General features: G+C 35.9%; 2 protein-coding genes across 3 annotated transcripts; one reads left to right on the top strand and one right to left on the bottom strand.

Moving 5' to 3' along the window:
• The first annotated feature begins 1,966 nt into the window (after nt 1-1,966).
• LOC113770085 (thymidine kinase a-like) lies at nt 1,967-4,389 on the top strand. Its single transcript, XM_027314442.1, has 4 exons — nt 1,967-2,428; nt 3,361-3,505; nt 3,677-3,798; nt 3,934-4,389. Exons 1-4 carry the CDS (start codon nt 2,052-2,054, stop codon nt 4,187-4,189), a joined length of 900 nt encoding a protein of 299 aa, XP_027170243.1. The 5' UTR covers nt 1,967-2,051; the 3' UTR covers nt 4,190-4,389.
• A 31-nt stretch (nt 4,390-4,420) lies between these two features.
• Nucleotides 4,421-11,173, bottom strand: LOC113770084 (probable serine/threonine-protein kinase At1g54610). Of its 2 annotated transcripts, none has more exons than XM_027314440.1 (8): nt 10,288-11,173; nt 8,809-9,093; nt 8,271-8,588; nt 7,916-8,143; nt 7,473-7,573; nt 7,039-7,126; nt 5,335-5,790; nt 4,421-4,911 (listed from the first exon to the last, which is right to left on the bottom strand). In XM_027314440.1, exons 1-8 carry the CDS (start codon nt 10,696-10,698, stop codon nt 4,696-4,698), a joined length of 2,103 nt encoding a protein of 700 aa, XP_027170241.1. In that variant the 5' UTR covers nt 10,699-11,173; the 3' UTR covers nt 4,421-4,695. The 2 variants fall into 2 exon arrangements, with proteins under 2 accessions (XP_027170241.1, XP_027170242.1); XM_027314441.1 differs by having other exon boundaries at nt 4,421-4,908.
• Nucleotides 11,174-11,547: the final 374 nt, after the last annotated feature.

Below are 11,547 nucleotides of genomic sequence, written 5' to 3'. Positions count from 1 at the left end.
TAGTGGAGAAGTTTTGTGGTTAAGTTCTGCTTTGCTAATCATTCGAGTCCAATCAAACCATACCATATAATCTAGATGAAGATTTGTTTGGGGATATTGATGATCTTCTGAAATTAGTAATGGAATTGGAGAAATTACCTGGTTTATTTCTGCTTTAATTACTACTCGTTTTTGAGTCCAGTCAACCGTAATAAGTGAACCATCTTGCTGAAAAATTGTTTGATGATGACCATCTTCTGTAGAATTACTAATTGAAGTGGACAAATTACCTGGTTTAATACTGCTTTGCTGCTAATCGTTAGTGAACTACCTTAGTGAAAAATCTGCATTGAATCAAGAAAAGGTCAAAAAATAGTTGTACATGATGGAGACATACAAGGCAAATGGAACCTAATAAGAGGTACAAGATGCCTTAATTTTTACCCTTTAGAAGTCACCTTCTGATCCTATAAACCAATATATTCTTTGGGCAAATTCTGCACTACAAACATGAGCTTGGATTTGAAGTAAAAACTTTTGGTAATAGAACCATTTTAGCTAACAGAATTCAGTAAAAAAGAAGGGAAAAAAATTTAAAATAAGGCTCTATGTACGACTTTTAAAGCAAAACAGGCTCATCTGGATAGAGCTGATCTTATCTTTCTTTTGATACACTTGCAGCATCATCTGGACCCAGGCTCCATTAAAATTATCTCTAAAAGCGTTATTTTTTGATTTCTTGGGCCTCCTTTGTTTTGGTCTTTCTTTCTCTCTTTGTTCTCTAATGTACCGGAACACAAATAGAGTCGATAACTCGACATACAGGAGCTCTAGATGGAGTGAAGCCTTGCACCAAACTTTATGGCCTCCTTGGGAAGAACTAATCTAAAACTTTTGAAGTTAATGGGCCTAAGAGAACAAAACATTGTATGACGGATCAGGATCCATGAGAACCACACTCAAGCCTGAATTTACCCCTTTTAAAAAAAAAACTCAAGCCTGAATTCTACCTTTTCTTTTTTCAGGCCCACTCCTTGTGCATTTTTCTTCTGTGATTTTATAGATAAAATGATTTAAATGAGTATGACTCGAATCATCATCATGAGAGTACGGGTAAAAACATATGGATTTTTATTTATGTATGCGCCCGTGATCGACAAGAACACCCAAAATTTCGTTTTTGATTGCGAATGTTTACAACTTGTGAGTATTTGAGTGTTGAATCAAATTGAAGAATTTGTGGTAAATTTTCAAAATTGTCTTTTCTTAGAATCATATTATATACAAATATTATCACAAATTTATTTGAGACGGTAATTTTATTATTTTACATGTAGCCTTAAAATTTTAGCTATGACAATACTTTTTGCCTTCCAAATTAGTTTAAGTTAGTCGGTCTCCCAACAAATACATTTTTTTATTGCCAGATTGATAGATAATGGCATCATGATCAAAACACGCGCACAAAAAGAAGGAAACCAAAACAAAAAAAAAACGAAGGAATTTAAGATGAAATAAAATAGCTACACATTTCACAGAGTTGAAAATTTCAATTTTCTTTTTTCCCAAGTGTTTAGATTATTATTTTCCTTTAAATCTTACTTATTATTATTTAGATTTTCAATAGAATCTATACTATATATAAAGTGAGAGCATTGAGTTTTGATATAAACGTTTTTTTATCATTTTTTGAACTTTCATTTTTATTCTCACAATTACACGGCCTAAATTTTACTTTAATCATAATTTATTTTCATTGTAATTACATATCTTTCCAATATAACTACCCATAAACATACAACATAATTATAGTCTTAAAGGAAAAAAAATCTTAAAAAAGCAAAGTCATGTTCAGTAATAAAGAAATATATGCAAAATAAGTCCACATAAAAAATAATTTATTTCTAAATTACACCCATTGAGTGTACCATTTACCACTAATCAATATGAAAAAGACCAAGAAAAAAAAAAACACCGTGCACTTTCTCCACCTGGAAAATTCCCTCCAAAAGTCCCAAAAGCCCCGAGTCTCCAGCAAAAATGTTCGCAATTATTCTCCAAACCTAGGAATCATGAATTCTAGGCTATTGATTTCAAGAATGATGATGAAATATTCAAGGGTTCTCAGCTACCCATGTTTCTCCAAACCCACTACAACTATGACCATCATCCCTGTAAATCATTCCCTCCAAAATCAAAATCCCATCTTTTCCCACCATCGGCACCCCAACCCAACAACAAATTTCCGGTTTTTTTCTGCTTCTGTTCAAGGTAAAACCCCCTTGCAAAACCGCCCTACTCATCATCATCAACAGCATAATCATAAAAACGTGAATATTATGGAACCCGCTGCTCCGGTGGGTGAAATTCACGTAATTGTGGGTCCCATGTTTGCTGGTAAAACTACCACCCTTCTAAGGAGGATTCAGACTGAGAGCACGAATGGAAGGTGATGATAATATTATTGTTATCCTGCTTGTATTCTTGATTGTTGCATATCGTATAATTGCTTGTAGGATTTATTTTTAAGCTATTTGATTTTTCATTTTGTTTTCCCGTTGAATTTTTACTTTGTTGGTGGTAATTGGATGCTATCAAGCAGTATTAAAAACTTGATCTTTGAAGAATTTTACAGTCTGTTTTAATTTAGGTGTTGATTGTACGAATAGATGTCGGGTTCTGTAGAGAAGCACTAGGATGTGTGTTCATTGTTAAGCGTGCTTGGTGAGATGGTACTAGGATTGAGGAATGACCACCTGTGAGGATATTATGTGTTTTAACTGAAAAGTTGTACCCTGGGACTCCCTTTATATCTGGATTTGGACACCATGCAATAATGGCAGAGTTTCTGGTATTTTATTCTGCCATAGATGAAGTTTTCAGACCAAATCATGTGGGATTTTTTGCAATTTTGGCTGCTTGTAGCCATGGAGGGTTGGTGAATGAGTATATGAGGAGAGAATGTGGAGTTCTGCCAAATGGGAAGCATTATGCAGCTATGGTGGATATGTTAGATTTTGTCAAAATTTCACCTTGTAAGGATCACCCACCCTTTTGTGTAGGGCGTTTCAATTGGGGTTTGTAAGGCTCATGGAGACACTGGCTTGGTAAACCTTGTGGCTAAGAACTTTGAGTTAGAACCAAAGAATGCAGAGGCATCAAGTTTTCAATCACTATGGTGAATTATATCTCCCAAAATCTTCCTGTTCTCTTCGTGCACATCTTTTGTTGGAACTTGATTACTTGACGCTGGTTTAGCGAAAATATGATATACCTGTCTTCCTGTTTGAAATTGTACAGTCTGAACGGAATGTCGCATTTTTGGTGGATGTAAACATGACTTCTTTATACATTGATTTTCTACTTAACGCCGTAATACAGAAGTGTTGCAGTAATAAAATCAAACAAGGATACTAGATATGCATTGGATTCAATTGTGACGCATGATGGAGAAAAATTACCATGCTGGCCAATGGCGGATCTTTCATCATTCAGACAGAAACTTGGTCCTGAGGCATATGATAAGGTATGGCCTGTTGAAATTAACCGTGTAGTAAAGAAATAATGCAGCGTCAATAGCATGGCCTTTCTTTTTTATATGCACATAAGATATTTCAAAAGGAGCAAACAAGTTTTCATGATTTTCTCATATCCATCATAAGGGTATCCTCAGTACCAACTTTTAACATGAATACAGCTAGAAGTAATTGGTATAGACGAAGCACAGTTTTTCGAAGACCTTCATGATTTCTGTCGGAAAGCTGCTGACCATGATGGCAAGACTGTAATAGTTGCTGGGCTGGATGGGGACTATTTAAGGTAGTACTGTTTCTGTCTATGTTTTTTCTGAACATTATAAAATTGTGAGGCAAAAAATTGAACCAACTCAAGTTTGTATTTCTCTGATTCTGGGAAAGTTTCATGTTTTGCTGACCTTACTCCTCATGATTTTAGGAGAAGTTTTGGGTCCGTTCTTGAAGTTATACCCCTTGCTGACTCTGTAACCAAGTTAACTGCTCGGTGTGAGCTCTGTGGTAAACGTGCTTTCTTTACATTGAGAAAGACAGAGGAGACTGAAACAGAACTAATTGCTGGCGCTGAAGTATATATGCCCGTTTGTCGAAAACATTATGTTAGCGGACAAGTGATCAAAGAAGCAGCAAAGAAGGTCCTCGAATCTGAACAGGTTCCATGTGCTGCAGTTTTATAGTCCAAAGCTGCTCGTATCTCAGCCCAGAAATATCAAATCTATAACTCAAAGTTGAGTGTACCCTCTCTGGTCCTAGAACGAACAGATACATCTAAATGGACCATTTCAGCCTCGGATTTTTTTTTTTTGTTTACTATAAAGTAAAGATGTACAAGATTTTGTAGCATATAAAATGGTGTGAAACTCCTATGAATTTGATATACCCTGAAACATGATATGACAGCTGCGGTGCGAAAAATGGTCTCTACCTTGGCTATGAGTCTGTCGTAGCCTGATATATTGGAGCATCAGTCCAACACAAACCAAATTAAAAGCCATATTCTGCAGCAAACTCAAAATTTTGATGCTACTTTACATTTTCTTCATTATGATGCAATTTATGCAAGGAATAACTGAACTAGAAGGAAATCAAGCAAAATCATTTCACAGCTATACAAGAACTAATAATTTTTACACCGGGAACTCCTCTCTCTCTCTCTCTCTAAATATGTTGTGTAAAAGCTGATCTACCTCACGCCTTGAGTGGATGCATAGACGGGATTTGCTGTCATTTGCATCTCTTGGCCCTCTACTTTACCTACTCTTGTCCTCTCAATCCTAGTCCGTCGAACAGCTTCTTGGAGCTGCCGATCGTGCTCCTTTAGCATCTGATCCACTTTATTTGGAGGGACGCCCAATGGACCTGAGAAATGGATCTTGGTTGCCTTGCTAGGATGACCCTGCTAAAGCAGACATGGATAAACAAAAAAGAGAAGACGGAACCAAGTTAGACTGATACCGGGAATCATATTTGGTTTGTGTTCTAATACAGGTCTTGAATGGAAAGATAGAATGTTCGTTCGCCAACAAAAAGTAACCATGCTGGGATCAGATGTAGACATCCGTCCAGAAAACATTGTGACACTGACAAACTTTAATTATTGTAAGCAGTGAAAAGTTTAAAAAAAATGAAGTTATCAAAACACCAGTTCTTGGTCAAACAAAATCCATCCTATCACTAGAGCATAACTCAAAACAAACTGCAATAAAGTATGAAGAGTTCACATAATCAATTCAATGTATTATTGGACCTTAAAAGGAATCAAAGATAAAAAAGTAACCATTTCACAGCACTCCCACAGGCTTAAAGTCAATATGAAACTTACCAGCACTGGTCCTTTTGTGGCTCTTCCAGTTTCTAGATGACGAGAACTAGCTAAATTCTCCATGCGACATTTCTGATCATGCTTTTTCATAGGCTCCCCAGATAAATTCAAAGATTCTTTTACTTGATTTGCTATCTCTACCTGCTGGGAGCCATACTTTTCCCGTGAATCTTCAGATGGCAAAGTCCGAGATGCAACTAATCCAGACAAAGTCGACAAATCAGCTTTATTTGAAACAAATGAAATATCATCATATTTCTTTCCAGACATTGCCCATCCAGATCCAGGACCAAGAGGACCAGAATAAGAGATTCTCTGTGGTGGATGTTCCAAGGTTGCTTTCCTTGTCTCTATAACGCCCTTTGATAGTCTAGGTGGACCAGCAGGAAAACCACGGGAAGTTTCTTCTTTATGGGGGTTGAACAGCTCACTGCGATTCTTTGAATGGGCATTTCTCTAAACAGAAGATGAACAGTTGTAAGAAAAAATTGTTGAGGACAACTTAACTAACTACTAACTAGAATCATTAGCATTCTCACTTCTTTCGCGTCTAAAATACACAGTAGATTAACACTAAAATTGAACTTTCAAAGATTACACTATGTATTCTCACATTTACTTAGTCCTTTAGCAGAATTCAAAAACCAAAACCAATTTTTACTTCATCTTTTTCATCTCAAGTATACATATTTAGGCCCGGTAAATTAGAAGACCTTCTCCCAATATCCAAATTCGAACATCAGTCTAAACGACAAAAAACAGGAAACAAGCAAAACTAAAGTAGTATAAGTGCAAAAACAGCACCCTCGTCATAATCTTCTTTGAGAGGAACACTAAAGCTGAAATAAGCAGATAAGTGGCCCATTTCTGTATGACAGGAAAGGATTTTATCTCCGCGTTTAGAGTTATGACTAAGAAAGATAGTCAACCAATACGTTAGTACAGTGGCAAAATATTAACCAATTTAACTACCTATCCTTCTTATGTGTGTTATTGTATGTGAGGGAAAAGATTATAAATCAGTACAACCATAATGATTAGTCTTATCAACATACAATAAGTCATTTTCTCAGAAGCAAAACTAATTCCTTTGTCTTTCTTTACTACACCCAAAAAAAAAAAATTTTCTAACTTTACGACATTTTCCAATCAAGCAGAAAGTTCTACAAGATGGCCCAACTCTCAGAATATCTGAAGGTTTTCAAAGATGCAGCATTTTATCTATAGAAAAAGAGGAGAGCTAAATGCATTTCTGACATCCAATTTCTGACTTAACTATGTAAAAGACAATGTAAACCCATTCATTTAGAACATGATACAGATTTTTGAGTTCTGTTTCCTTTATTTAAGCATAAAGCACTTGGAGATTCAGGTACAGAAAATTGTGCCATAGCATAGACCTGGCTGTTTGACCTGAAATCTCCAATCTAGGATATCTTGCTTTGGGAAATGGAATTGAAGATAAGCTGTAACAATGGAGAAAAATGGAAGCCTCCCAACTACATGATTAAGTAACTACAAAATATTTTTTATCTTACTAATTTATTGTGTCATTCTAAGGAAACTTCAAAACACGATATATGTAATGTTGTCCCATATGGAAGAGACGTCACAACCATATTTTCATCAATACGTAATGGTATCACTCTATAGAAAAAGAAAATTCTATCCAACTATATATAAATTAGAACATCATCCAATCACCTTCATTGATGAAACTAATTCAGCATTAGCATCAGATACTGGAACAGCTCGCAAATCTTTAGATCCCTTAACTCCCTGAGCACCTTGTCTGCAAGGCATATTGCAATAAACAATATGAGCATAATCTCAAACAGGTATGCATGTTAACAATAGACTTATTTCCACAAAAAGAAAGGTAGGTACAGAAGCTTGAAAACAAATAATGCAGCTAACTGAGAACTTCAGACAGTAAACACTAAGACAGCCAGAAAATGACACTTGGATATCCTGAAAATGTTAACTTTTTGTAATTATTGTAGAAATATTTAACATGAGAAGACAACATCCCCCAAAATTTAAATAATGCTACCCCAAAAAATGCTTGCCTAAAGAGTAAGTCAATGAATCTTAAAGCTAATTTCCACCTGGAAGATGAATAGCTTATAAGTCTATACCTTTTAGCTTCCTCTTCCCGTAATTTTGCATCAATCTCCTTACTGGGTGGGTACTTGGGCAAAGTTGAAGGATCACATGCAAATGGCTCCGTCTTGAAGAACTAGTAGAGATGCAAACCATCAGTCATGCTAGCAATTCTAGATTGTTAAAAGTTTGGAAATTGAGATAGAAGTTAAAAAAGCTCAAAAAGGTGTTATCAATGAAATATTAGTCTTATGGCACCATAATATGCATCATCAGACAGTAGGATACCTACATAGTACCACCAAATTAACTCTTTCTTTCTGAAACTTGCAAAATTAAACAAAAAAAGCTCCTTTATAACGTGAGGAGAGTTTTCTTAGAAGGGAAGGGAACTAAATAATTATCTGAAACGAGCTTCAGCAAATAATGATAGTTCCCCTTCTTGTATATGTATGTACACAGGCGAGGGAATGAATACCTCACTCTTGAGGGCAACAGCTGCACTTCCTCGTTCTGCAGGATCTATGGAAAGTAAAGTCTCCATTAGCCCCATAGCTGCAGGAGGAAAATCCTTAAATGTTTCTGTAAGACGCCGCTTATAAGTTTGCTGAGGCCTAAATACCGTTGAATGCGGTAATTTTGCTTTCCTCCAATACTCTTCTGATGGTGAGCCACAAACTTTAAAAATTTTATGAAGTTGTTCAACCTATAAACCAAATACATGAATGCATCACACAACATTTAAGCCAAAAATAAGTACCAGAAGTTAGGAAGAACAAGCAATAGTGTGATAACCCATTATGATAAGAGGGAGAAGTTTGTGCTTACTATACCTCTGTTCTACCAGGCATAATAGGCTTGCCAGCATAGAGTTCTCCAAGAATGCAACCAGCACTCCATAGATCCACTGCAGCTCCATAATGACTTGCTCCAAGTAATAGTTCTGGTGGTCGGTACCACAGAGTCACAACACGACTTGTCAATGGAATTTTTTGATTACGATCATAAGAGGTGGCCAAGCCAAAATCTGCAATCTTCAAGCAGCCATGGTTGTCAAGTAGAAGATTTGAACCCTTTATATCTCGATGAAGAACACTATGAGTATGGCAATGATCAAGTCCACTTAGCAGCTGCTGCATGTAACATTTGACCTAGATAATGTGGAGGCGTTAGTTAATGTCATCCGACTGAAAGAAGAAGGCTTAAGGAAGTCACAACTGGCTGACAGCATGGCCAACATTGCACTATGTGAATGAACAAATAAATGAAATGAAACCAAGACTTCAATGAGCTGTGATGGGTGCCTTTACAATTCAACCCAAAATGAAAAATCAATCCATCTAAATTACATGAAAACAAAAGTTCAAATACCTGTGGTTCACTAAACCGAACACCAGGAAGTGATGCCAGACCAGTTAGATCGTGCTCCATGTACTCGAAAACAAGATATAAACTAGAAGATGTCCTTGAGGCAACCAAGCCTTCCAGCTTAATTACATTTGGATGATCAAGCCTTCGCAAAATGAGGATCTCTCTGGCCATAAATTTCACACTTTCGGTGTCCATATTGTCAAACCGAACTCTCTTAAGGGCAACAAGTTTATTACGTGTCAGGTCACGAGCCTTGTATACACTACTATAAGTTCCTTGACCAATCTGCAAGAAATAAATGCTATCACGCAAGATCCAAATCCAATCATTGAACAATATCAACAGAGAGAATAAAGAAAGAAGTTACAAGCACTTCACCATCAAGAATTATGAACTTTAAACATGTAAATAACTAATCCCACTTAATATATCAAAAATACAATACTGACAGTCATACTGTTTCCTACAGGTGTAAACCACCTACAAGACCCGGACGACCTTCTTAAACTGAAATTAAAGGTAAATGAAGGATTAAGGAACAAACCTAGGGCATTAAAAAGATTACAAAATGAATGACAGAAAGGAAGACTTAAACCATAAGAAAGAAAGGTTGACAATTGACTTGGTCAAAGGTAAATATAGCAAAAATGTTTCAAAAGTAAGGACCAACGTCATATTGACATTGTTTACTTAAAGACTGATGCAAGAAATGCAGATTTCTTTCTTTTATCTTGGAATTGAACCAAATAAAACTTTAGGTAAAATCTTAATGTGCAGAATGAAATGGTAACAAAGAAGGAAAGATTACTTTACATTCATTTTTAAACATTTATATCTTCCTGAAATTACAATGGACCAAAACTAAAATACACTCCACATTCTTCTTTATAAAGAAAGCGCAACAACCTATAATTCAACTCACATAGTATCGATATTAATAGTTAATTTCTGAGCTGTCATAAACTGCTTAACAGCAAGTAAAACACTAACAAAATTACTCCCTTTCACTTCAGAGAATAAGGCTACTCTATGCAACCAGTACTCTGCCTAGTGACTAAGAAGGGGATAAGCATCAAGCTTCCAGCCCGAGCCAGGCAACAAAGCCAGAAAATTAACTTTCATCATGGTAGAAAACTAACGAGTCAAAAAAAAAAAAAACAAAAATTTTGAGGACAAACGGACTGATCACAGCATAGCCCTCTGACATATTGTACTTTTAAGCCAAGATCGAATTATAATGCTAGAGAACTTATACCAAGACGTGAGTAATGATCAGTTAAAACGAAGCTTAATCAATTTCAGCAGAAATAACAAGAACAATATCAAAAATAAGCAATTTTATCCAAAAACAGAAAGAAGAAAAGACATAGTCTCTGATCTCTCAACCAATAGGTAAGTAAAACCAATAAATATAAAAGGCAGACAAAGAACTTATTATTTGCAGACTTGCTGTGATCAAATGCAAAACCAGAAAAATACCTTATCTAATTTCTCAAAAGTATCAGCTTTTCTTGGGAGCCATCCCTTGATAGCCTCACCAGCTGCAGAAGCAAGCCAAGAAGGCCATCCTGCAGCAACCTGTTCCCCTTCTAAACCTTTAGGAACACTTCCAGGCCCTGGATAATAATTGCCAAGAGCTCCAGAATTCTCTTTATTTTTATCATAGTAATCATCTCTAACCCTTCTTGAACCACTCAGTTTCCTATCAATCATATGAATTTTTATCTCACCACTATTGAATTTCTTCTTCAATCTAAAACTTTCATCTCTCCTTGATGAAACTGCTCTGGTCAAATCCGTTTGCGACGAAGCTTTCGCTAATTTCCTTCCATTTGGACTCTCCCCACCATCCTTGATAGTTGAAGAAGGCTTTCCACAAAGATTTCCCATAATTCACCAATATCAATAGCAATAAACAATCTTCCCTTATACTTGAAAAATCAGCAAACCATTATTAACCACATAGATATCCCTCTGTTTCAGAAACCATTCAACAAGTCATCAAACTACCAAAAACCCAATTCACCGTACGATCATGCAAGCACAAAAACTTGCAGAAACCGCCTTCAATAAAGATTCCCAGAAGCCCAATTCTCCACAAAACACCTCACAATCCAAAAAGACTCAAACTTTCCACAAAATTCAATAGAATTACTCCTCAATTCAACCACCTTGAATCGAAACAAGAACAACCCACATGAGATAACATAAAAAAAATATTTAAAAGAATTGATCTTCACCACTTCTTCATTGGGATTGGGAAAGCCTTTTAACCCCACGTACACTAATGCCAGAACGAAATAAAAAACACAACTTGGTTCTGAAGAAAGAATGATTTGCTTTGTTCCCTTTTGACTGTTCAACACGGTTATACGATAATCCCAGGCATACACAATATATAATACTATATTATATACATATACTTTTACTTTCCTTTTATTCAGTTAAAAGTTAAAGGTTTTTTTTTTTTTTTTTTTTTGAGGAAGTTGAAGGCTAAAGATTCGATTGCAATATGCACCCCTGAACTGTCACTAATTTATGGTTTGTATCTAAACTAATCACATATACTATTTTAGCACTTTATTATGTCAAGATGTGGCAAATACCTTTTTATTATTGACTTGATAGTTTAAGGGGTGAAATGCAGACTAATGATAATTCATGGACACATTGCAATTAACACATAATGGTTGGGGAAATCCGAAAATGCAAGGTGCCGGCAACGCTTTAGGCTTGCAT

This window comes from Coffea eugenioides, chromosome 5 (genome assembly GCF_003713205.1).
Source record: "Coffea eugenioides isolate CCC68of chromosome 5, Ceug_1.0, whole genome shotgun sequence".
Lineage (NCBI taxonomy): Eukaryota > Viridiplantae > Streptophyta > Magnoliopsida > Gentianales > Rubiaceae > Coffea > Coffea eugenioides.
The sequence above is the reverse complement of the archived record's forward strand: the minus strand, read 5'-3'. Positions and strand labels throughout refer to the sequence as shown.

Excerpts from the sequence above, each read along its gene's own strand:
- LOC113770085 (XM_027314442.1), top strand. The coding sequence starts at position 2,052 with ATGAATTCTAGGCTATTGATTTCAAGAATGATGATGAAATATTCAAGG. Across the intron at positions 2,429-3,360 it reads ACTGAGAGCACGAATGGAAG|AAGTGTTGCAGTAATAAAAT; the intron begins GTGATGATAATA and ends GCCGTAATACAG. Across the intron at positions 3,799-3,933 it reads CTGGATGGGGACTATTTAAG|GAGAAGTTTTGGGTCCGTTC; the intron begins GTAGTACTGTTT and ends TCATGATTTTAG.
- LOC113770084 (XM_027314440.1), bottom strand. The coding sequence starts at position 10,698 with ATGGGAAATCTTTGTGGAAAGCCTTCTTCAACTATCAAGGATGGTGGG. Across the intron at positions 7,127-7,472 it reads CGGGAAGAGGAAGCTAAAAG|ACAAGGTGCTCAGGGAGTTA; the intron begins GTATAGACTTAT and ends TATGCCTTGCAG. Across the intron at positions 4,912-5,334 it reads CCACAAAAGGACCAGTGCTG|CAGGGTCATCCTAGCAAGGC; the intron begins GTAAGTTTCATA and ends TGTCTGCTTTAG.